General features: G+C 42.8%; 2 protein-coding genes across 2 annotated transcripts in view; one reads left to right on the top strand and one right to left on the bottom strand.

The window, feature by feature from the left end:
* Grx3 (Glutaredoxin 3) overlaps positions 1-22,588 on the bottom strand; it is a 33,348-nt gene extending 10,760 nt beyond the window's left edge. Inside the window, exons 1-7 of the mRNA XM_075677374.1 lie at positions 22,356-22,588; positions 21,827-21,944; positions 21,318-21,392; positions 19,800-19,913; positions 12,871-12,955; positions 12,700-12,789; positions 3,368-3,518 (exon numbers count right to left, since the gene is read on the bottom strand). Coding sequence (XP_075533489.1) covers positions 3,368-3,518; positions 12,700-12,789; positions 12,871-12,955; positions 19,800-19,913; positions 21,318-21,392; positions 21,827-21,944; positions 22,356-22,417 — 695 coding nt within the window. The 5' untranslated portion in view covers positions 22,418-22,588. The remainder of the gene's footprint in view (positions 1-3,367; positions 3,519-12,699; positions 12,790-12,870; positions 12,956-19,799; positions 19,914-21,317; positions 21,393-21,826; positions 21,945-22,355) is intronic.
* Positions 22,589-22,818: 230 nt separating this feature from the next.
* On the top strand, positions 22,819-25,777 carry LOC142566399 (WD repeat-containing protein 70). Its single transcript, XM_075677373.1, has one exon. It carries the CDS (start codon positions 22,830-22,832, stop codon positions 24,624-24,626), a length of 1,797 nt encoding a protein of 598 aa, XP_075533488.1. The 5' UTR covers positions 22,819-22,829; the 3' UTR covers positions 24,627-25,777.
* The last annotated feature ends 621 nt before the right edge of the window (positions 25,778-26,398 follow it).

Here is a 26,398-nt window from a genome sequence, read left to right on the forward strand (position 1 = left end):
TCCGATGCAGTGTGCGCCTCCCTAACACGACGACGACGACAATGATTTATTGGCCTCCCCTTTGAAACCTGGCGGTGACAAATAGTCACCTAGACTGCCCGAGTTAGTCAGGTATGCTATACATGCTTTTCATTTTAGCTTTTTTGTATGCATCTCTTCAATATTTTTTTTTCTTCCTCAAAACTTCTCTATCTACCTTGCACTGTTACGTGCTTGTAACTAATCCAGTCGTATCAGTCTCTTCCCTGCTTTCTTTCCGCCACTACTCTCAACTTCGCTTGCTTATCTTGACTGCTGACCGGTTGATGCTTCCGTTCACTTTAAATCCAAGCACTTCTGGATCTAGTTCTGAATATCTAGTTCACTCGCAGCACCTTAAGCCTACTTTTTGTTATTTTGCATCTCAGCTAGGGAACGCCGTGCTGCTCGGCCTATTCAACCGTATTCTATAGCACTCCCTAAATAGAGCCACCCTGGCCATTCCGACAGCAGTGATAACAGCTGGGAGTGGCCGCGCGCAAGCCGGCCACTTATTGGAAGCGCCAAAAAGTGCATGTTATAAGCCCGAAACTTACGTAAAACTGTACAGCTGCACACTTTTTTTTTTCTTCCTGATAACGAATCCACTCGCTGTTCGGGGTCACTAACAAAGCCGCTCTGGCGCAGCGGGGCACAATTTCAGTCAATTTTCTGTGTTTGGTGTAGCTTGGCACAGGAATTTCTGTTTGTATTAAAATGGCGCAATTGGAAGAGGAGTTCCACCCCCGAGTGTGCTGTGATGCGTTGACTGTAGCTTTTACTGCAGAAATGAACTACAATCATTGGGCACAGGGAGTCACACAGGTGCAAGCAGATGACAAGCAAACAACCGGGCTAGGGTGAACACATCCTCAATGGCACTCACAGTCCCTATTGATTAGCAACATTCAACACCTCCATAGCGCTCTGAGAGCTATTGGGATGGAGTACATATTAATGTTACTACATGTCTGCCAACTTTTGAACATTAAAATTTGTAAAAATCTTACAAACACAAGGGAGGAATAGCACACATTTTTTGAAGTCTGTCCTGGGCCCACCCATCTTGTGAGATATACAGAGGGATACGAATTCACTTGGTTATCAATATTTTTCCTTAAGACACAGCATTTAAGCAGCAGCAAACTTAGAATAGCAGATACTGACAAGCAACACAGTTTTTATAGCACAGTGACTTTTTCTGGACTTTGCTGTTGCCGATCTCACATGCTTTATAAACCTGTCTGAATAAACATTTCAAAGCAAGTACCCCTTTGGTATAAGGAATATTGCATAACGACAAGAGTGCAGTGCAGGTAAAATCAAAATTTTTTTCTTTTGTATACATTTTTTTGCAATCTTGCACTGCTCCATCTTTCAAAAGTGTGAAAACAATTTCACAAACATTTTTTGCAGAACTTGATGCAACATTCGTAAAACCATAGAATGAGCTCAAATTTACAAAACTTTTGTGAAGAGTTGGCAGGTATGCACGAGAAGGGGTGCAACTCCGGCATTTTTCGATGTCAACGGATGTCGATGAAATTTGCTGGGTATGTTCCTCTGAACACTTCCGTTATGTCCTCAAAAAAGCAGGTTTGAGAGTTCCACATATATTTTACAAATGAATTTATTTGTTGCCTCGAACACCCTACTTTACCTTCTCCTCAATTACAGGCCACATTGTACATGACGTCAGGAGTGTTCCATGCTGAGCATGCCGGGATCATGCAGACGACAGTGTCGAGGGGTTGACGATCGTGAGCTATTGTATGGCGTGAGAAGTTGCCATCGCGAGAAGTTGCGTTCTGTGTAGATGGGCGAGAGATGGGAGGCAAGTGGTGTTGTGTTGCTGGCTGCACGAACTTCAGCCCTGGTCATCCGCACACACAGTTTGAGCCGATGCCGATCGTGTTCAGCCGAGGTTAAGCCTATATATGTCACAGTCGCGTAGTTCACGCATCTACTGCTGGCGGACCTGAGCGACTGACCTGAAGCTAATTAAGCCATCAGGATGAAGAAAACTCCTGTAGTTCAGTTTTTACCATACGGATTTGAAATAAACCATTCCTCATTTTGTACAGTGCACACACAAAAAGCGAGAAGCGACGACACGGAGCAGTATCGACATCAATATATTGCTGTTTTTGATGGAAAGCTGGCAGCCGCACTCCCTGGCACTTCCCTAAATAAATGTGACCACACACATGGGTATATTTCTACTTATTGTGATGCAGACTCATTATTTAGCTTCTGAGGTGCATTTCTTGCCTCGTATCCCAAACAGGCAGCAAGCTTATGCCTCTCGATACAGCAGCCTAAGCAAGTGCCTCGTTCACCTGCCAACAGTGTCAATAGTGGCATCGGCTTTTCCGCGAGAAAACTACGCTTTCTGTTAATGAACAATCATATGAGCAAAGTCCTCATCTGTGTCTACCTTACGGAACGTATTGTGTGCATTAAGAGAACACAAAGAATGATAAAGAGGCAGCACAACAATGATCCCGCACTACGGTCTCCCGCTTGCTGTTTTCGAAAATGTGTGGTCGCTCATATCAGAACAAAGAGTGATGTAACGGTGCTTCCATGCACAAAATCTACCCGTTTTGATATGTTCTAACATTATTTGATGTCACCGATGAGCGGCTAGCATTATATCTCAAGCAAATGACGAGCGGTCACTGTACCTGCAGATGTAAACAAATGCACCAGTCAGTGCTTTGGACTGTCAACAGCATTCTTGTGGAATACAAATGTGGAAAGTCATGCTCCACATCTTGCAGTCAGCATGCGAAACGCTTCCCTGAGAAAGGGTTGAACACCGGCAAGTATAAGATAAGTGGTTAGGGCTACCCTTGGTATTCATGTTTTAGCACGATATGTAGCACATGGGCGCTGGCTCTCATGGTGGCTGGTCAAATACGAACAGCGATTCGTGGCTGTTGAATTCGTCAGAATCTTAACTGTCAACATTTTACAGATCTGAAGAGCTGGTGCAGCTGACATTGTCACCTGAAGGTTCAACGCGGTCACGAATCAGCTGAGCGTTTGCTCTTCACCAGTTTCATTTGCCCAGCGGGCAAGACCGGCATGCCTTGCGTGCCTGTCCCACTAGGGACACTCGTGACGTCACACGAAGAGGTTCGCTTGGCTGCTTGGTCAAGTTTCGGTTTCATTTTGGCGCTTTTTGCTTATTTAATATTATTTTTGAACTAGCGGAACAGTTCTACTATCAGGAGTGTGACAGGTGGGTCTCGGGAACCTAAGTATTCCACTACTTTGACATGGTCAAAAAATTGCCGGAGTTGCCCTTTAAGGACTGAATTTAACACCAGCAACAGGCGGATACCTCAGTGTCAGGTTTCCCGGGGCACTCAAGTGGGCCAGCAGTCCTTGTTCATCCAGATTTCTTATTTTATCAATACCACCAACAAGCTCCCCACTGACAAACAACAGCGGGTAATTGCAAGCTGACTTGTCTGCCACATGCTCAATGAGCTCTGAAATAAAGCAAGCATGTGAAAGGGAATCAGAGTGCAAAATAAAAAAAACATAATGAAACAAATGTCACAAATAAATCCAAATTTAACAAATAATAATAAGGAAAATGAGCTATTTCCCGAAAGTAATACCCCCGAACTATCACCACCGTTCTTCATATTAACAATGAAAGGCAAAGAGTTCCTTTTACCATCAAAGGTCGCTAATGCCTTAAATTCTTTCTTTTGTTCTGTTTTTACAAGTGAACTTCCCGTTCCCGCTAACATTGAATTCGGTTCTGTTACCTCCATGATGAATCATATCATAATCACCCAAAAGGGCATTAAAACTGCTATTGATCGTCTTTGTAACAGCTCGGCTCCCGGTCCAGATGGAATCTGTCAAAAACTACTAAACTAAACTATTGATATCTCACATTTTCGCCTCTCTTTCCCAACAATCTATTGATTCAGGATGCGTTCCTGATGGATGGAATATAGCTAAAATAATGACAATATTTAGGTCCGGTGACCCACCATCTGTCTCTAACTACAAACCCATTTCACTGACCAGTATTCCATGCAAACAATTAGAACACGTTACATCATCAGCAATTATGAAATACCTAAAAGAGCACAATCTTCTTTTCATTAACCAATATGGGTTCCAACAGGGTCGCTCATGCGAGATGCAGTTATTTGAGCTAGTCTCCTACCTATACCCAGCTATTAATGACTCAGCACAAATAGACACTAAATTTATTGATTTTGCGAAGGCTTTCGAGAAGGCAGCTCATAACCAATTATTAATGAAACTTCGCCATTCTAATATAAACTGCAGGACTATGAATTGAATTAGTAACTTTTTAATTAACCGGTACCAATTTTTAACTGCTAATGAATTTTTTTCTTCGGGATCACTAGTAAAATCCGGGGTACTGCAAGGCTCTGTATTGCGACCAATTTTATTCCTGCTATACGTCAACAACATCAGCAATAATATTAAATCTACAATAAGACTATTTGCAGATGATTGCGTACATTATAGACGAATAACTAACCCTTCCAATAATGACACTTTCCAATCTGAACCCGTGAAAATTTCTGGCTGGTGTAAACGGGCAAATGGAAATAAATGTTTCAAAAACTAAGGCTATAGCTTTCACTAGAGCTAGTAACCTGAACCTTAACCATTATTAAATGAACGGCATTATTATTGCACAAGCAGACAAAATAAAATATTTGGGACTTCATTTATCTTTAAACATTTCATGGAGTCAACACATTGATGTGATTACTAGTAGCGTGTGCAAAATCCTTGGCTACATCAGGTGTAACCTTTACTCGGCAAACAATTCCACTAAATTATTAGCCTATACCACACAGGTTCGTTCAACAATGGAGTATGCATTTTTATTCAGAACCTGCATCAGTCATACCTCACAAACAAGCTCGAGTCAGTCCAAAACAAAGTAGCCCGCTTCATTACGAAAGATTACTCATGGACGTCTAGCAGCACTAACGTTAAAATACCCCTAAATCTGCCTTCTCTAGAAAATTAAAGACTGATGGGACTTCTTTCCCATTTTCACAAGCTTTATCACTGCAGGTCATTTTTCAGCGCATGCCACATCAGGCTCGCCCATCGTACCTTCCCACGCCTTGATCATCACATTAAAGCGCAGCCCGCTCTTGCGCACACCCACTTCTTGAGTCACTCCCCCCCTTTTCTCGGGTCCCTCGATATATGAGGCACCCCTGCGAGAAACTGACCTAAGTAAACATACTCCTTCACAGACTCTAGAAGCTGACTGGCGATCCTGAACTCTTGTTCCCTTGCCAGGCTATTGATCATTACCTTTATCTTCTGCATATTAATCTTCAACCCCACTCTTACACTCTCTCTGTTAAGGTCCTCAATCATCTGTTGTAACTCGTCTTCAGTGTTGCTGAGATATTCGCCGTTGATCCTTACTCCAAAGCCTTCCCAGTTTAATAGCTCGAATTCAAAGCTTCCAAGCATGCAGTTAATACGCATTGGAGAGATTGTGCCTCCTTGTCTGGCCCCTATCTTTGCAGGTATCTTCCTACTTTTCTTGTGGATAATTAAGGTAGCTGGGGAATCTCTAGATATTTTCCAAGACATTTACGTAAGCATCCTGTACTCCTTGATAATGTAATGCCTCTATTACTGCTCACATCTCTACTGAATCAAATGTCTTTTCGTAATCTATGAAAACCATATAAAGAGGCTGATTGTACTCTGCAAATTTCTCAATTACCTGATTGATTACATGGATGTGATCCATTGTAGAGTATCCCTTCCTGAAGCCAGCCTGTCCCCTTGGTTGACTGAAGTCCAGTGTTGCCCTTATTCAATTGGAGATTACCTTGGCGAATATTTTATATAATACTAGAAGTAAGCTAATGGGCCCCTAATTTTTCAATTCTTTAATGTCTCTCTTTTTGTGGGTTAGTACAATGTTGGCATTCTTCCAGTTCTATAGGATACTTGAAGTTGTGAGACATTTCGTATGAAGGGCCACAAGTTTTTCAGACATTAAGTGGATTGTTATTCCATCTTGTGCCGCTTTTCCCCATTTCACGTCTTGCAAGGCCATTCCAACTTCATTGCTAGTTATAGAACGAGCCTCTGCAACCTGTTCATTACTACTTCAAATGGAAGTATCGGGGCTGGTCTGGGTACTGTACAGGTCAGTATAGAATTCTTCCACTGCTTTTACTAGATCTTTGAGATCGCTGATGATATTACCCTGCTTATCTTTCAGTGCATACATCTTGGTTTGTCCTATGCTAAGTTTCCTTCTCACTGATTTCAGGCTGTGCCCATTTTTTACTGCTTCCTCAGTCTTTCTCACATTACAATTTCGAATATCCTTTATTTTCTCCTTTTGATCAGTTTTGACAGTTCCGCGAATTCTATTTGACCTCTTGAGTTGGACACTTCCATTTTTTGTTATTTCTTTATTAGGTGCTTTGTTACTTGGGAGAGCTTACCTACTGTTTGCCTTGGTGCCTTATCTCCCATTGCTGCTTCTGAAGCCAGCTTAGTTACGGCTTAATTCGTTGCCTCTATGTCATCTTCATCTCTCTGTTCTAAGGTTGCATATTTGTTTGCAAGTGCCAGCCTTAACTGGTCTGCTTTTACCCCTACTGTGTCTAGGTTGGCCTGCTTCTTCTTGACCAATTTTACTCTTTCTCTCTTCAAATAGAGGTGCATCCTAGACCTAACTATCCTATGACCACTGCACTTTACCCTAGCCAACACTTCTACATCCTGCACTATGCTGGGATCGGCAGAAGGTATGAAATCAATTTCAGTTCTTGTTTCACCATTAGGGCTTTTCCTGGTCCACTTTTTGTTCCTACGCTTCCTGAAGAAAGTGTTCATTATTTGCAGCTTATTCCTTTCCACAAATTCTAGCAACATCTCTTCTCAAGTGTTCCTAGAATTGACACCGTATTTGCCAATTGCTTATTCACCAGCCTGCTTTTTCCCCACTTTTGCATTGAAGTTGCCCATTACTAAAGAATACTGAGTTTGCACTTTTCTCATCACTAATTCAACATCTTCATAAAACTTGTCTATTTCATCATTGTCATGATTGGAGGTTGGAGCGTGGGCTTGTACTACTTTTAATCTTTATTATGACTACTGCTACGCTCTCATTAATGCTGTAGAATTTGTCGATGTTGCCCACTATGTCCTTATGGATTAGGAATCCTCCATATTGCTTCTTATCTGGAAATCCTCCATAGCAGAGGACGTGGCCATTAGTCAGCACTGTATAAGCCTCACCAGTTCTTCTAACCTCACTAAGGCCAATGATTTCCCAAACAATGTCTGATAGTTCCTCAAAGAGTGCTGCTAAGCTAGCTTCACTCGAGAGAGTTCGGGTGTTAAAAGTTGCCAGGGTCAGCTTCCATTGGCGGCCTGTCCAGGCCCAGAGATTCTGACAATTCCTGATTTCGCTTTAAAGCCTACACTTCCATAAAGGATAATTATAAATGCAGGTGTTACAAAACTAACGAACTCTGCACACCTCTAGCGAGAAAGTGGTAAAGGTATAATAATATTATTATTACTATACAAATATGGTACATTTAAAGCTCGGTATAGCAAACTTCAATATAATGAAATTCTCTACATAACAAAGTATTTAACTTTTTATAACATGCCAACAGAACACCATTTATTTGAACCTCAATATAATGAAGTGCGTTTATACACGATTTCAACATAATGAAGTTTCGGTGCCGCTGTGAAGGAATACCAGCCAATAAAAAATAAAATACCGAGACATCTGCTTCTATGGAAGCAGATGGTCTAAATGGTTGAATTATGAGCAGTGACTGCTTACAAACAACACACCTCTCATATCACACGCCTTGCGACCAAGAGCTACTGCCGAAGCACAGGAGCGTCATGTTCGGTACAAAGTCCAAGTGCAGTAAGATCTTACACACCCAGTGCGCAGTATACTTTAGCTGCAAGTGAAAGCATGGGAGGGTGAACCAAGAAGGATGGTGGCTTGATGAGCTGCAGAACGCCATCTTCCCGTGCGAGCAAAGGGGAAGGGATGGAGTGAGTGAGTGAGGGGGTAGGTTGGCGTGCCTCCTATTCTAACGTGGCCGTGGTGGTGCATAGCTGTCAGCGCGCCATTTTAGAGGTAATCCGCCGCATATGCAAAGACTGAGCATGCCGAGATGGCGTGGCATCATGTGCATCGTCTTCCCGCGCCTTTAGTACAGGAGGTTGCGTAATCTTGAGTTTCGGAGACGTGTTGAAGCGAGAGGCAGACAAAGCATTCGCTCCCACCTGCCGGTGCTTTTCATGACAGTGTCGTCCCACTGCGGGTTACACTATCAGCTGTGGAGGCAGAGTGGATGCAAAAGCATGGCTGGCTTCGCTTCATACCGCCATTGTTAATATATTATCAACAAGGCATGAAACGGCATCTTTCGTCACCGTGTCTGACAGGTGATCTCGCTCTTTCTCCACGCGCACACACACACACACAGTGGAACTTCGATAAATGTAAATCGCTTAAACGCAACTGCCGCTTAAACTGAACACTATCCTCATGGTTGGCTGATTTTGTATTCATGCAATGTTCTCTGCAATGTCTCTCAGTAACCATAACTGGAACACCTGATAAAAAGAACCAATTTCCCTGGTCCCTTGGTCCGTAAGACAGTCCACTGCAGCATATATGTGTATATCATATCATAAGAAGCCAACAAACAAGGATGCCACCGTCAGCATAGGGGAAGTTACTTGTAGTTCTTAATTGAATTAAAGAAATAATAAATAAATGGAAATGAATGTGGATGAAAAACGAACTGGTCGCAGGTGGGATACGAACCCACGTTTTCGCATTACGCGTGCAATGCTCTTACCAAATGAGCTAGCGTGGCGCCATTTTCCCATTCACTTTCTCAGGTATTTATGTTTACCTACTACAACTAATCCTGGGAGTGTTAGCCAGCGCCACCACTCACGGCCTTGGTGGTAGAATGGACCATCCTTTCTGCCACAGGCGTCACGTGTACATGAAGCTTTTGGGTGAGGGAAACTGGTCAATAAACCCACACATGCTACCTGAAGGTATCAAAGCTGCTGGATTAGAGACCCTCACTATGTAATGCACGAGAAGTAAGGAAACCGAAGGGCCCTATTTTTATCAGTAATATCATAAGCAGCAATCAAAAAATGACACCAAGGACAGCATAGGGAAAATTACTTGTAGTTCTTGATTGAATTAAAGAAATGATAAATATGAGGGCAAATCAGAAAGTCTTTGTCCCTATTTTTTTAGCCAAGTTGTGGCTGTAAATGCAAAGTCAAAATATCCATTCCCAGCGGTGGACTTTTCTGGACTGACGCGGCCTTATCTGCTGGTATCTCTGCGGCACTGCGCTGCGGTCAGCTGGTGATGTCGGTTGTACTTCACACGTTCGTGGTGTACGAGCAATGAAGTATGATTTGTTTTCTATGGAGTTCTATGGAGACACCTTTTCCCATGTATGGGAAAAGGTGTCTCGCTTTGAGAAGTGTGAGGTGGTGGTGCTGCAAGTTCCCAAAAAGCCACGAAGACTTGAATGACAATGAGCGTTCAGGGAGGCCGCATGCCTCGCTGACTGATGACAACGTGGCACAGGGGCACCTCAAGGTTAGTGCTGCGACGGGACAAATGTCAGAAACAGTGTGGGGACTATGTGCAAAAATAGTGTAAGATACGTATACATATTTGTAAATACATATACAGTAAACTCTCATTTGTACGAATGTCGGTTTATCGAATATTTCAGAATAACAAACTTTTTAAAAATCCCCGGCAGTTTTCTTACAGATTCTATGCAAAAATGTTTCACTTAAACGTATTTCGGAACAGTCAATATTTCAGTTTAACGAACTCTCTCAGTGGACCAAGGCTTGCACTGCACTGCATTGCACTGCACTGCATTGCACTGCACTGCAGGCGCAACCGATGCCCGCCCTCATCAAACCGCCGCTCCAGCAGCAATGTAACGTCGCTGCCGCTACAGCGCCCCTGGGGCAAAGCGGCGGTGCGGAAAACGAACAGCAACGAGGCATGGCCTCCAAGATCGCCCGCACAAAACGAGCAAGCATGTAATCTCGGAGGCCATGAACAAAGTAACATCGCTGGCGCTTATAACGCCGCCAGAGCAAAGTGGCGATCTGTCACACCACAAACCCCGTGGTGTGTGTTTTTTTCCGACCGGCTAGTCATGGCATGGTCGTCGTCTCTTTCTTTTCAGTCTCGTCGGTTCCGCATGTGCACACAAACGACCCACATGGTGTGTTTTTGATTGATATGTACAAATTCCATTTCACACATTTCTAACACTATGGATGCCATGTCTTTTGCTCCATGAATTGCACTTCAAACTTTTGACTCTGTATGCCATGTCGTATGTTGGTCTAGTGAATATTACGTTTAGTGAACTTTCAGTTAAGTGGACTATTTCCTTCGGTCCCTTGAAGTTTACTCAAGTGAGAGTTCACTGTATGTACCTTATTTTAGCTAACAAAAAAAATAGGGGCAATGACTTTTTGAGTCACCTTCATAAATGGAAATAAAAGTGGATGAAAAAAACAACTGGCAGCAGGATCCCACCTGCGGCCAGTTGTTTTTTCACCCACTTTCATTTCCATTTATTTATAATTTTTATTTTCAATTCAGAAATACACATAATTTCCCTTATGCTGTCCTTGATTTAATTGTTTGTTGGCTTGTTATGATATGACTAATTAAAATCGGGCCCCCTTGGTACATTATATATATATGCGGTCTACGCTCGTTACAACGGACCCACGTACAAATGACTTTCGAATATAATGGGTCATATTTCAACCTTAGTTTCATCTGTTTCTTTTATTAATGCAGCGAAGTTCACTTTTAACAGACTGCGCTACAGTGGATGAAATTAGCGGCAATTTGTGTCAAAATCGGGCGTATAAAACGGACTTTTGCCGCGTCGACACAGACTGGCAACTGACTTGCGAGGGCCAGTCGACGATCGCGGCTCAATATCTTGCGTGCGAGGGAGGGAGGAAAGCGGGGCCAAAGCATGCTGTCTTTCGCGTGCGAGGTGCAAGGGGGAGATGAGAGAGCCACCGGTTCTACTCCGGTGGCTGCTGTTAACAGCACGGCCACACATGTGCCCTACCTTGAAAGCAATCTGCAATGTGGACAAAGCGTGCCTAGTGGCGGTAGCTCTGTATGTGCTGTGCTTTTGTTGTTTAGTTCGCACTGAAGTGAGAGACAGCACGAAGGTCAATTCGCTCGTTGCTGCTGCTGTGCTTATCTTGCTTAATTTGCTATTACAATGGATGTGAAATTGCAGCTTGTTTTGTTTGTTTCTTACTTTGGACATTCATCACTCACTCTTTGCACTAAAGTTGTTAAACATCACGATGAAAGTTTCGGAAGTGAGACGTCTCTGAGATTGCGGACTTCGGCTAAAAGGGACATTTTTTGTCGGATTAGCAGGGTCTGTTGTAACGACAGTCGAATGTGTGTGTGTGTGTATACACACACCGTATTTACTCGCATAATGATCGCACTTTTTTGGCAAAAAAATTGATGCAAATTCAGGGTTGTGATCATTACGCGGGTTAAATTTCCCGCGAAAAGAAAAAAAAATTTTTCATCCCAAGTTTGCTGCGGGATGACAACAGGTCAACAAATAGGCGGCTGCCGCTGTATGCAGTGTGGGACACCAAAACAAAAATGGCGCCTGTCGGAGTGAGTGCATTACGTGCAATGAAACAGTTTCTTCCATATCAGTAATGAATAATGTCGGTAATATCGGCAAGTCTGTGGCAATAACGCAGCCATGTCCACTTTGAGGGGACAGAAACAGATGGGCGCGCTTAGTTGCCAGTGCCACAGAAAGACATGGCGGGCATGCTGCGGAAACTGCGGCATTTGTCTTCACTACTATCTTAATATGGCACGTTTCCGCTAAGAGTGGGCGAATATCTAAGCTGTGTTAGAAGCGTCGGCATATGGATAGGGTACACTTCTAAAGTATGAGTGTAAACATGGCTACTATCGTTGCCGCTTGCGATTTGTTGCATGCCCATGAGTGCAGAAGAGTAAAATTGAAAGACACCTTTGTTGTTGACCACAACCATTATAAAGCCTACACATAATAAAGGCAAATTTGGTTGTAGCTTTTTTTTGTCATGGAAGTGCGGAAAGTGATGAAAGGAATGAAATGGGGCATCTGCTTAAGAATGTTTGGTGCGTGCAGACGGCTTGTTTGTCTTGAAGAGTCGTTTGAAAGATGGTAAGCGCGATCATTATTAGCTAGACTTGGCACACGACATATCGTTGCGGCAAGTTCGGAGTGCGATCATTACACGGAAAATTTTTAAAAAATCGAATTTTGACTACGAAATTCAGGGGTGCGATCATTAGGCGAGTAAATGCAGTATATATATATTCTGTGTTGTTCTGAGCAGTTATGTGAAAACCCCACCATACTACTGTCCACAGTTTTCTAATTATTCTATGCTAATTATTCAATTTTCCTGTATTCAATGCTGAATGCTTAAGAACACACCCCCCCTCCCAATTACATAGAAAAGCTTAATACAGGCTCTGCCTGCTTTCTAGAAAAACTACAACAAAATACAGAGGTGTCTTACGCTGCTGCAATGCTGAGTCTGTAGTCACATCAAAATGTTGGAACTCAAGGCCAGCTTTCTTCAGCAAAGCTACAGCTTGTGAACTGTCACCTGCACACACAAGATGCCATAATAAGTACTACTAAATACTACTAGGTGTTCTTGGCCGCAGTTGGCAGTACATCATAGTACCTTCAGCAGGTGCATTTGCGTTCCCCTCCATGAAGAGCACACAAGGAGCCTGTGCCGTGATGGCCTGCAGCCTCTGCATAAGCTCCTGTAAATTGATGTGCCATGAACAGAACTTGTTTTTCAAATTTGAAACACACAAATTTCAAGATAGAGTGTGAACGCTAGAATGGAAGCACAACGTACAGTGATGGACAACTGAAATACTACAAACAATTAAGGGGTATTGAGAATGTGTTCTTTTGTTTTGACCCTCACCAATATGTGTATTAACAGCATGATTTCACCTTGTGTGCTTAGTGTGAGGCTTATACAACCAAGGGTGTCTACTAAGCTGACATCTCCAAATCCCCTGAGCTTTCCAGGTTTTCCCTAAGTGCCTTTGCAAAATTCGCTAAGTGACACAGAACTCTGTTTTATATCAAGACGGGCTGACACCGTGTTGCCCGATGCTGTCACTCTCTAGTAAGCATGTTAAAAAATACAAAAAAAAAACCGACTTCATCCAGTTTCAATAGTGAAGAGCAGTGTTTATATCATTAAAGAGAAAACAGAAGGGAGGTGTTAGTAAAATGCATAGTGAATAAAATATCTTCAAAAAAGTGGCAAAGCCCATTGCAAATAGGGAAAAAAAAATGGTAAAGCCCATTGCAAATCGAGTCGAATATATTCAAATACAAATAACAAGAGATGCATACAGGAGCGAATATTTTCTAATACAAGTAATTTCTACCAACTGGGAGCAAGCTCACTGTTATGAGGACGAAACTTTTGTCACAAATGCAATTCTCTCTCTGCAGCTGGAAAGTTAACTTCGAATGTCCCAACATACTCTCAGCCCATGCACGATGCCTCAGTGTTGCATTTCACTGCTTTAAAGAGTTTATTTTGGTTTGGATGAGGGACACCTGCATCTTGGCATCATCCAACACTTTGTTTTTTGAGCTCAACCTCCTTCAAAGAAGCGGCGGCACACTTCTTTTCTCATTCATTCCTCAGTGTGTCAGTCCTTTCTGTTCTCATCCTCCTTCCGCTGCGCGTTCACCCCATGGACCATTTGAAGCATCTTTTTGGTCAGTTGCACAGACAATGTAAAAAAAAAAAATGAATGCATGTTTTTTACTGCCCTTAAGGGCTCAAATCGCCACAGGCATGTCCGAAAAAGCTATGAAGGTGATAGGAGACGATGGGTGCACACGTGTATAATTAAGGAATACATACTGTGTCCCATGACAATTGCCTCTTCCCACGCTTGTTAGAGGGCCCCTCACCAGGCCTCATAGAAAATTTTGGTTATATGCTGGAAGCTGTGTCCTCTAGGGAGCGTTCTTGCTGCAAAAACTTTTCAAATTGGCTCATTAATAGCCGAGATAGAGAAAGTTCAGTGCCGCGAACCCATGATTGAACCTCGAGGATCGCGTGACACATACGTCACAGGCCCCGCCTTACTTTATCTTTTTTTGGGGGGGGGGGGGTGCTGCGCACTTTTACTGATGGCATCACTCGCGAGCTGTTGTGGCACGCGATTTTGCGTGCTGTGCACAAGGAGACACGAATACTGAGGCAGACACAAGTGGATCACTGAGCATGATCTCGCACTGGAACACAGTAGAAAATGGCATAGTTTCGGTACCTGCGCAGTTGACTGCACGACCGTGGGAACAAGTAGACAAAGCGGAAGTACATCCCTCTTGCTTCGATGCGAAGTAAAACAAAAAAACACACAGACATTGTGTTTGTGTTTTATTATTTCCCTAAACTTCAATCCGTCAATTCAAGCAACAGATCACGCAAATAACAGTTGATGCCTTGAATAATTCTCGAAGTCATGTGTCTGGATGATTGATGACGACGCAAGCCAGCCCGAAATATCAGCGGCCGCAGCCTGGCACACCAAACTGTAGTGCTTGCACTTAAATTTTTCTAGTGGCAAACCTATAGAATGATTTTTTTTTTATTTTTGGGGGATATAGTGCTCATTGGACGGCAATATGTTCTGTATATCTCATAATTATATTTTTTTCTTAGTACATACAAGCATGCCTTTACAAACTTTGTTCAATTTTATCCCACAATCTTGATTTTGGCAATTTATATCTCTTTTGTGACATATACCTCGTTAATAAAGCTTTTATGCATGAAAAGTGCATTCATTCTATTTTGTTTATGTATTCCATTAAATATTGAGTGCAGTATTTCCTTCAGAAAAATATATCTAAAGTAACCTGCAAAACACCTATTTTCCATGCAAAACATGGAAAGAGTTAAGCTTCACAGCAACACTTCATGTATCTTTTGCCGCGTAACATTGTTGTATTGAGGCGAAGCTAACTTTCGGGAACTGCCATTATACAACACGTCGTACATTCAGAGCTTTGAAGCCAATTGCGACGATTACAAAGCCAGAGTCGGTGCCATTGCTGACAGTGGCGAATTCTTTCAATGACAAACACAGCACCTATCGGCAAGAAGCTCAATAGCGAACATTGAAAGCAGCTCGGCTTTGCGTTGCCGCAGTTGTGGCTACAGCTGACAGCGGATCTGCGTGCAGGAGCGCCGTTTCGAGGCGACAAGGTAATCAAAATGATGGCGGTGGTGGTGGCTTTGATTAATGCCCTTTCGAACCTGCTAAACTGTTCGGAAAATCGGACAATGAAGAGTTCTTGTGTCCGAAATTTCAGACATTCGTCTACACCGACTCTATGCGGTACGTGGGGGTACCGCGAAGCCGTCCGAATTATTGGGCATGCCTCAAAAATCGCGTGTCTGGATAATCGGTCGTTGACTGTACACTGGGAACTCCTCCAGCCAACGAAACGGCGTCATAGACGAATCGTTATGATTCCTCTGTTGCTCGAGCCAGCATTCGCGCAACTTTCATTCCTTTTCAATAAAATCACAGCTGTTTTTCCCTGATATTAGCAGAAATTACCTCAGTATTTCCAGACTATGAAAAATCCCTGAGACTTCCCGGTTTTCCCGGTTGGTAGACACCCTGCAACCTTCGGCGACTGTATAAGTAGCAGTGCGAGATGGTGCTCTTGAGTTACTTAGGAAAGGTATTCTACTTAGTAATTTCATTTTTGCATTTCATTTGTTCATAAATGCATGTCTGAAACCATCTGAGCATATATTTTTGCAGCCTCTTACTGTAAGAATAAAATCAACAGATTGCGTTCCTTGATAGATGATATATGTAACAAATTTCTATGAAATCACTTATAGCAGAGAGTGCAATTTGCCTCTCTAGCTGGATAACTCCAAGTGACTGACATTACTTGCACAGGACACAATATGCAATTAAATAACACAATCTCATTTCTTGAAAGATCATTTCTTGAAAAGCTTGTTTAGAAATGAAAAAAAAAAGAAAGCAGGTGTTGTACCTGTATGCTGTAAAATTCGCACACACTCCAACTCAACGGCTCGGGGCTAAATAGCCCAACACACATAGTACACAAAGAATAAGGCATACAGAAAACAGTGGCCACGCCTTTTGGCTACATAAATGTTTGGGTGAAAGGAGAGCAAATTTAGAAGCTCTGGATAATTCTTAAAGCACTGCAATAACTACATTGCAGGCACCTTGATAAGGTCATGACTTTGCAACTGTCTTTTGTAGACTCTTAAAAAAATCCTGCATATTTTTAGGTGCATGTTTGCGTGTTGAAAGTGAAGTTTTATTTATAAGAGCTAGTCACCCTACCGATGCGAAAAGTAATGCTATGTGAAATCTCCAGAAGAGCAGTACACAAAAAATATTTCTCTTGCACTCAAGGCGTCCAGGGAGATGCCACTATGTTTCTCAGGTGAGAGAGTAAAGTGCTGGGAAATACCAGAAAATAAGTGGACAATGTGCCAAGCCAATGCAATCACTAATGCGTCCTGTTTTATACTGAGCGGTTCAAGGAATTGCTTTTTACTGGGTTCTCCTCCACGTGAAACAAGCATGTGTGCGTGTATATGTACATATTTAAGTACCCAAAGGACTCGAGAAAGGTCACAGGACGAAGGTCAAGCCGGTGGGGCTAACATGCGACGGTTTAGAGAAAGAAGAGACAGAGTTTCGTCATTTCAGCAATGCACATATGTCCATGTTTTCTGTTGTACTTTCTTCGTGGAGCAATAATAAACTGCCAGAGGCATATTAGGTCGCATCTGCCCATTGCTATCATCACCTATTATCTATCTAAAATGACACTGTCGATCTGTAGCTAAATGCTAAGAGTAGTTGTGAGGCTAGGGCAGCGGAGCACCATGATGAAGCAAGCCACACTAAGGGCTAAGGGTGCTGCACTGCTCTGCAGGCAAGTGTATTATCGCATCGCAAGGAAAGCAGACGATGGCAAGTATGAGGTCATGTGCATTAGGGAAATGGCAAAACCCTCCAATTTTTTCTTGAGAGCATCGTTTTCACATTGAGCACCCATCAGAAACTGGCCAAACCCATACATTATGAGTGATAAACCACGATTTGATTATGAGGCACACTGAAGCATGGGGACTTTGGATTAATTTGGCCACTTCGGAGTTCTTTGATGTGCACCTAAATTTAAGTACACAATTGATTTTGCTTTTCGCACCCATCAAAATGCCACCACCGCTGGGATCAAGCCTGCAGCCTCAAGTTCAGCAGCACAACACCAGAGCTACTGAGCTATCAAGTCAGGTCTACCATAACAATAATCTTTTCAGATTACAACTTCCTTTCACTGCAGCTCATGTAATGTTCCTGCCAACAATGCAACTAACATTAAGCATTACTGTAAGCATACCACCAAGAAGGAAATGTCAAGGCAATCATTTTAGTATTGAGGATGATGAAAATGTTGTGGAACTATACTATACCTCATAGCTGTGACATGTTTAAGGTGTGCATCAATGAAAAAATTGCATTTTAATTTAACTGCATTGTTCTTGATTTGTACATGAAAATCAGATCAGACAAACATGAAACAGGGATTTTACTATAAGTGGACTTACGTCAAAGCTGAAGGCCTAATTAAAGAAGAGAGAGACTGCTAAGAAATGTTTCATTTTCTTTCTATTTTAAAATTGCTTTGTTTATTTATCTTGCAGCTGTGCAGAGCTTGACATTGCATGAGTCATGTCATCCTTGAAATCAGTCGTACATAGTTGCCAACAATACTAGCAGAAATTATTTGTGTGCATTAAACCAATACTATTGTGAATGAAAACTTGCAAGTTTGCTTTTTTCATAATTTCATTTCATACAGAAATTCTGGAATGCTTTGAGGACATAGACTCAAGATAGCCATGCATTTAGAGGAGTGCACTACTGGAAAAATAGGTCTCCCAAATTGTTCATAGGACAAGTTCACTGCTATTTGTACACTATTCAAAAAACCAAAAAAATTTGGTCCTCACAAAAATTGCTGTCATGCTTTTGTTCATGTTAGGACACAAGGCAACATAGCAGCGTCCTGCATACATTAAACGCAAGGGGGAAATTTATGGACAGGAACATTTTCAGTAAATATTCTGTGAGCTTCTAGGAGCATCAAGTCCCATGTTATGAATGTACTCAGTTGAAATTAGTACAACTACCAAATGCCTGTGTAACACTAGCTACGTCCAGGCAACACAAGTGATGGGTAACTAGCAATCACCAAGGCTTCCTCAATTGCAATATCAGCAGCAGTAATGCATTGTAGCATAGAAGAGTCAAACAAAAGCACTTGTTCAAATCTTTTTTTTATATTGTTTTCTGCTTAAAGGGACCACCACACCAAATATTTTAGCTTGAATGATACACTGCATCCCACAGCAAGCTGACAAAATTTGGGCACCTTCAGTACAGTAGAAGATTTGTATTTGAATTTTTTCATATCCAGCTAAACCATACAGCAGACTTGCAACCCTAACGGGAGTCGAGATGAAGTGCATTCTGTGTCCAAATCCCACCTCCAGCGCCAGTTCCCTGAGAGTATTAGAAAATGAAAATTAAGTTAAATTATGGGGTTTTACATGCCAAAACCACGATATGACAACGAGGCACGCCATAGTGAAAACTTATACCACCTGGGGTATTTTAATGTGCACCCAAATCTAAATACACGGGTGTTTTCGCATTTCGTCCCAATCGAAATGCAGCCACTGTGGCCTGGATTTGATCCCACAACCTTGTGCTTAGCAGCGCAACATCATAGCCACTAAGCAACCACGGCGGGTAATAGAAAACTCTCTCAAAGCCATGTTTCCATGTAATACAAGTGTTGGAAACAGAGTTTTATACGATTACTAGAGGGAACTGCGGTGTTAGTGCCTACGGGAACTGCAAGCAGAGCAGTTCAGCCAGCATGGGAATGATGGTTAATACATGGATTTGACTAAGCTTCGTCTTTCTGGCTTTAAACGGCTTTGTGACTTGGCAAACTGATCATTTTCAAGAAAGTACTGCATTATAAATAATTAAATAAACATTACTAAAACTTACAATGGCAGGATTTGAACACAGGACCTCTAGCACAGAAGATTTGCGGGTGCAATGTACTGGATAAAGAATCCAGGAGCGGTTACTCATTTACAGAGGAAGACATTGCGCACAGTGGTCTCTGCTGGAGCACTTGCACAGTTGGTGGGCATGCACCATATCAGCAAGGCACACACATGGTTTTGGAATGTCTCAGAGCAGATAACATAGCAGTGGCCCTGCAATTCCTGACATCACACAAGCCATTCCAAAATGGCAGTCAATGTTGGTAAGGGAGGTTTAGAGGCAGTGATTTCAAGTTGAAATTTTGGGTTGAAACATGTGCAGAGAGACCAGTTTTCTTTTTTTTTTTTTTTTTTTTGCCTGTTTAACCATAATGGCCATTCTGCTTTCAGTTACAATGATAAATGAGAATAATTGGACAACTGCGACTGCCCTTTAACATCTGTACTTTAGAGCAACGCGTAGGTCCACTCACCCGCTTCTCACCAGCCACAAGTGGTGGCATCTCCACCCGAGATTGTAGCAACTTCAACTTGCGCACAAGTTCCATTACGTTCAAGCCTTCTACTCTGTCAACAGCCTGTCCATTCTGCAGCAATTGTGGATTTGCATCAGAAGCAACCATGAGCCAGAATCGTCTTCACTTTACAATGCTTTGGAAATGTACATCTCACCCGTTTTCATTTTGCCACTTTGTCAATGCACATTTTGAATAGACTAAATACAAAACCTACAAGAGGCAGCTTTCCTGCAAGGCGAAATTTCATGCACAATGGTAGCACAGCCTGTCCTCATTGCAGTTGTTAGGTGCAGCATAGCTTCTCACGTATTCGGCTTTTGCCAATGCCTGCACTGCTCACCAGAACCAGCTCGCGCCAGCACTAAGCAAGAAGAAAGAGTGCAACCTATATGGCATTAAGTGTCAATGGAGGGACTACAATGGAATCCATTCTCGATATCCAGCAGTCTCCAGAAGCTGAACATGTTCCAGCAGACTCTACATTGCACCTAACATTTACCTACAGCAAGTACAGGTTGCACCATCGTTGTCTGACATTTTTGCAGTGCAGGAGAACTTATTTGCAGGTTTTCGTATTAAACTAGTCCCGTCACTTTCAGACATTGAACATAAACAGTCATAAATGTAAAAATATAAATGATTCTTCACTTCGCAACAAGTGTTCAATGTGCCTAAGCATGCTCGGTTAAAATGCAGTGCCGCTGGGACAAAGACAAGAGATGCATCCCAAGCACTGTTTCTGTGTCTCGTGTCTTTGTTCCATTTGCGTTGCATTTGAACCAAGTATGAACCAATTCGTCCAAATCAAGGTTTCAGTGCCATACCACAAGCTTATGACTGTTTCAAAACAAGAAAACATAAGCAGCGCAGAGTGTCCCAATGATGGCCTACAACAAACGACTCAGTTCAACATTGCATTCAATCCCCATAATAATGTACTTGCGTATTTGAAATAACATTCATTATTTCAATCTCCTAACAACATTAGCAAAAATTTTGAGAAACTGGCTTCCGTAAGCAGCATAAGAGCTAAGCAATAACAATGAGAATTGGAGAATCGGAGACCAGAATTTTGACAGATGCTGTAGTGATAACCACTGTTTTGCTTGAATGAAGTGCTGATACATCAGTGAATTTAAGTATTTTTAACTGTCATCATGGCAACTATATTACACTTGTATCAGATGAAATTTTTTCTTGCAGCACACAGCTCAGTATTAGAGCTGAAAGATTGTAATTACACGCATCTGCATATTACAGTTAACATCTGTATGTACGGCTCTCCCTGCCTCTTATGCAATGCTTTAACACCTTCTTTTTAATTCTATACACTGTTGGGCATGACGTTATCCAGCAAGTGATGTGACAATTCATGAACAGAAATTTATGAAGAATATTGACTGGATTAAGCAAAAGTGCCACAAGATAATGTGGCCTCTCTTTAGGTTAAGCAGTATTTCCACTTTAACCTACCAGAAGGATGACGAACGTTGGCACTGAGGTGACTTTATACTTCAGGCTCACGTCTTTTACTTGATCAGCATCGACCTGCACAGAAATCAATATAAACTCTTCTTTCCTATAATGTAGTCTATCACAAAATTTTACGGAACACAGAATTTGAGATAAGGGTGAATTTCTGCACAGCCTCACAATGCAGCCTAGTATTCGTATTTACAGCTTTTACCAGTACATGTGAATAACATTGTAATGTTCAGACTTACCGACGACTGTTACAGGCTGCTCGGAAATTGAATGTTTTCCGTGATGCCGTCGTCTGTAAACATTTGTGGTTGACTGCAGATGTGGATTTCCGAGTACAGATTTGGGTTACCAGAAGTCATCATGAAGGATTTTCGGTGTAGTGCAAATAGTAGACGGACACAGATGAAGAACGAGACACACACAGCGCTAATTTTCAACAAGAGTGTGTGTCTGTGAGCATAGCCACATAAAACTATTTTCGGAAATTAAACCCTCACCTTGCAGAAGCTTGTCCGCTTTAGATCTTCGTCTTTGACAAGGTCGGGCAATAAGTCATCCACCTGCTTACACTGAGGCGACCAGCTCGCATGGAAGTACAGGGCAAGCAGCTTTTCCCTAAAAAAGGTAATAAACATGAAGTTCTCAATGCAGAGCACAGATAATAAAATGCTTCATTGAAATCTGCATGGTAAAAATGTGAGAATCGTTACACTATATTTAGAGCTTAATTGGGCAATAACCCCGACAGGCTCACTTGGAGAAACAGTGTAAACGGCCTACAATGGAAAAGCCAACCACCATGCACGAGAAGCAACATCTTCACTATTCTAAATGCCTTTTTAACAGCAGAAAATGGAATAACGACCTCTGACATTATGACCCGTAAAACGTTATGCACACGTCGCTAAGCAGAAATCGATTCGATAGGATTGTGTTATTAGCAAAAGAACAGAATACATGTGAAACCGTTTATTGCAAAAACCACAAAGTTACTTAAAACAAAGGCCGAACGTTGAGACTACATACTTTGCACCGGAAATCGCATCCTGAAGCTCTTTAGCATTTGATATCACACTGCTATCGGACATGGTCCTTAAGCTCGTTGTGTGCTGCCACAGAAGAGAAAAAAAGTCTTTCAGATGTCACGCCACCGCCAATATTTGTAGCCGTGCTTTCACTGCTTTCATACACGCATCCATGCACACAAACCTCCCTGCGACTTTGGCTGGATCGGCAGTGTGGCCTATGGTGTGGCTGGTGTGGCTATGGTTTGGCGCTTGACTGGCTTGATTTGTGTTTTTGTGGCCTTCCTTGTAAAAAATAGAACACATAAAATAAAGCTGCAATAAAAGCAGTATTATTTGTGCCAATAGTTTCTTTAAAGACAATCATTTACGAAAGCCAAATTCTTAAAACATTATTTTTATTAGCGAAACAGAAACGGACGAATCCTTCACGCATCGATCCAAGCCAAAAGCTAACAATTGATTCAATTTCAAAATGTCCGCTCCTAGCGAAGGTGAATGCAATCCTCTTCCCAACTCAAGCAAGAAAGCTCGCGTATTTGACTTAAATGCCATTTTCGAGGAAGCTAGAAAAACGGCTATAAGTAGAAGCAAAGATGTGAAACTCAAGGAAGACCCAAAACCATGCACCAGCCGCCTTGAAAGAAGCGCTGAAGGCGAGGCCCAAAGAGAAAATGATCCTGCGCCCGACGGTGAACCGAGTGAAGAAGGCAGCGAAGACGAGCTTGTGGGGCCTCCGATTTCTCTGTCAGCGCAGGCCAAAGATGATGGATCTAGCTCAGAGGACGTCGATGACGAGGAAAGTGGACGTACTGCTGCATATAGGGCAATTCCAGTGAAAGAAGACATTACATTGCAGCATGGCACAAAAATTGTATCTGCGTTGGCACTGGATCCTAATGGAGCACGTCTTGTCACTGGCGGGTATGACTTCGATATCACTTTGTTCGATTTCGCCGGCATGGATTCATCCCTGCAGCCGTTCCGTTCGCTTCGTCCTTGCGATTGTCACCAGATTCGAAATCTGGAGTACAGCTGTACGGGTGACTCGTTCCTCGTGGTGTCCGGAAACGCCCAGGCCAAAGTGCTAGATAGGGACGGGTTCGAGGTGATGGAGTGCATTAAGGGAGACCAGTATATAACTGACATGGCCCGAACCAAAGGGCATGTGGCGATGCTAAATTACGGCTGCTGGCACCCGCGCAGCCGCGAAGACTTCCTCACTTGTGCCAACGACGGCACACTGCGATTGTGGAATGTGGATAAACCCAATAGCCACAAAGCTTTGGTGAAGACCAAGCAACAGGGCGGCCTCCGAGCAATTCCGTCTACCTGCCGCTTCAGCAGGGACGGCCAGCTCATGGTCGCTGGCTGCCAGGATGGCTCGCTCCAATTTTGGGACCAACGACGCACCTTAGTGCACCCGAGTCACACGGTGCGCGAGGCGCACCGGCGGGGCATCGAGGTAACTTGCGTAGCATTTGCCCAGGACGGCCGCCAGCTTGCCACGCGATCTTGCGATGACACGATGAAGCTGTGGGACCTCCGCGCATTGCGGCCATCGGCTTTACATACGTTTGCAGACCTCGACAACTTGTACCCTGCCACGGACTGCGGCTTCAGCCCAGACGACCGGGTCATCTACACAGCTACCTCGAAGAGCTCTGGCGATGGTCAGCTGGTGTTTTTTGAGCGCGACACGTTACAGGAAGTGATGAGACTTCGACTGCCGGCTCCAGTGGCTAGAGTCATCTGGCACGCTCGGCTTAACCAACTCCTCGCTGGGCTGGCATGCGGTGAAGTGCGCCTGCTGTACGATACAGCGCACAGCCACCATGGCGCGCTGTTGTGTGTGTCCAAGGCTGCTCGGGCCAAAGCTGCGCCGCAGGGACTCACCCAAGCGCAAGTGCTCACGCCGCATGCGCTGCCACTGTTCCGAGAAGAGCGGCCGCGGAGTACGCGCAAGCGGTTGGAGAAGGCGCGCAAAGATCCCGTATTATCACAAAGACCTGATCTTCCTGTGACAGGCCCTGGCCAAGGAGGCCGCATTGCTTCAGCAGGAAACACACTCTCTTCCTATATTGTGCGCAACCTGGGCACCACAAAGCGTGTTGATGACAATGTGGACCCACGTGAGGCTATTCTTAAGTATGCCAAGGAAGCAGCTGAGAACCCTTACTGGGTAACCCCTGCTTATGCTACAACTCAGCCCAAGCCAGTCTTCCAAGAGAGTGAAGAACCAACACCTGCCAAGAAGACAAAGCAAGTGTAGTTCTTTCTGGGCCTTAATTGTGTGCCAAGCCTTGTTTGAACATTGACAGAAGAGGGCCGTTTCTGCAGCCAGTTCTGTATCAGCGATTTTAAAAGCATTGTGTAAGACACCAGATGCTGTTAAACATGAAAACATTGAACTTTTCAGTAATGCATCATGCTCAATATACTGTTGTATATTTGTATAACATCTGAGCACTCTAAAGTGTAACCTCATTTGATGACATACTAACTGCAACATTTTCCAGCATCAAGGTGTGTACTCATACATTCATGTTGTAAACATACCATAAAGTCACGAGTTTGTCTGCACAACTTGAGGGGAATATTCAAGCACAAATGAATTGCATTGTTGCTCCTAAAATAAATTTTGTGTTTTCTTTTTTCGTCATCTTGGTTAAAGAGAACACGCAGTCACTTCATCTTACCTTGCACATTGTAGAACTGGAAAATTTGTCCTGAATGTCAAGAACATCAGCATGGTGAAGTTGGCAAAGTCTTTTAAAGAAAACACTTCAATACACAAGTCATGCCATAGATCTACGTTTGTGTGTGATATAGCATTCTAGCAGTTTGTAGTTGGAATGTCCACTGCTTTGTCTAGAATCCAACTGCTGTATTTATGCACTACAGAGTGGAGCTGGGGCTTTGTTGTGGAGTGCATGCATGTTTTCTGGTGCCTATTTTTCCTGTATATACAGTTGATAGTCCACTGTAGTCCTCCAGTGGCTCTTGGCTCATTTTTCTGTATATAGTACTATTTTAGCTTCAGCTAATGGCTGCTGATGTATGGGAAATGGTGAACTGTAAATATGAACACCACATAGTCACATATGGCAGTGCTAAGTTAACACACTTGTGCAACATAAAACACACACATGACTTGTGATATTTGGAAGTGAAAGTAGAAAGGTTTCATAAAAATTGCCCAGAGCCTTGGCAACACTCCCTCATTGAAGGGACTCTGCATCACCCATGTTTTTTTGTTTTTTTCCTAGTATTTCAGTCTGTACATTTTGTGGAAGCATTCACACCCAGGCGCATATGAAAATTACAGCCACCATTTGCACATTTTTTTGCTCATATGAGCAACATACTTTTAGAGGAACAGGAACAATGTAAAAAAATACAATAAAGGACCTAGTTACACAACTGATTGAGCATCTTGGTTATTGCATGTACTACTCTGGACTAGCCCCTGTACAAATGAAAGCCAGTACGAGGAGAAAAGCCACATGCACAAAGAAGTGATTGCTTTGGGAAATAGGTGCTGATGGTTATAGTGCAAGTAAATGTTGCCTTGCTGAAGTTTGCTGCAATTTAAACTGCTTGAATGTGCTGGCATCTGAAGCCAGCATTTGTGAATGGGTGTTGCTAGTCCTTTTTTATGACAATCAGTATAGCCAGTATAAGCAATAAATTTTGCTCATGTTTAGCAATTAACAAATTTAATGACATAGTGCAGCATTTTGGAAATGGAGCAGTGCAAGAACACAGGGGACACACGTAGCTGTGTGTGCAGCACCTTCTGTGTCCTGCGTTTTTGTGCTGTTCCATTTCCAAGAATGCTGTACCAACCATCCTCAGTTGCAACTCTCCTTCAGTGCAGATGTTTCTGCAAATGCGTAGCCATGCATTAATACCTAGGCACAAATTTAAGTGCTCTGCTTTCAAAGGCTCGGGGTATATTTTTAGTTTAGGCTTTTAGTCCCAGTGTAGAAAAATGTAGTGAATTCTAACAACTGCAATAATCGTGAAGCCATATAAACTGCA

Source organism: Dermacentor variabilis, unplaced genomic scaffold (genome assembly GCF_050947875.1).
Source record: "Dermacentor variabilis isolate Ectoservices unplaced genomic scaffold, ASM5094787v1 scaffold_12, whole genome shotgun sequence".
In the NCBI taxonomy this organism is placed as follows: Eukaryota; Metazoa; Arthropoda; class Arachnida; order Ixodida; family Ixodidae; genus Dermacentor; species Dermacentor variabilis.

Bases quoted from the DNA above. Each gene is read 5' to 3' on its own strand.
- LOC142566399 (XM_075677373.1), top strand. From the start codon at position 22,830: ATGTCCGCTCCTAGCGAAGGTGAATGCAATCCTCTTCCCAACTCAAGC.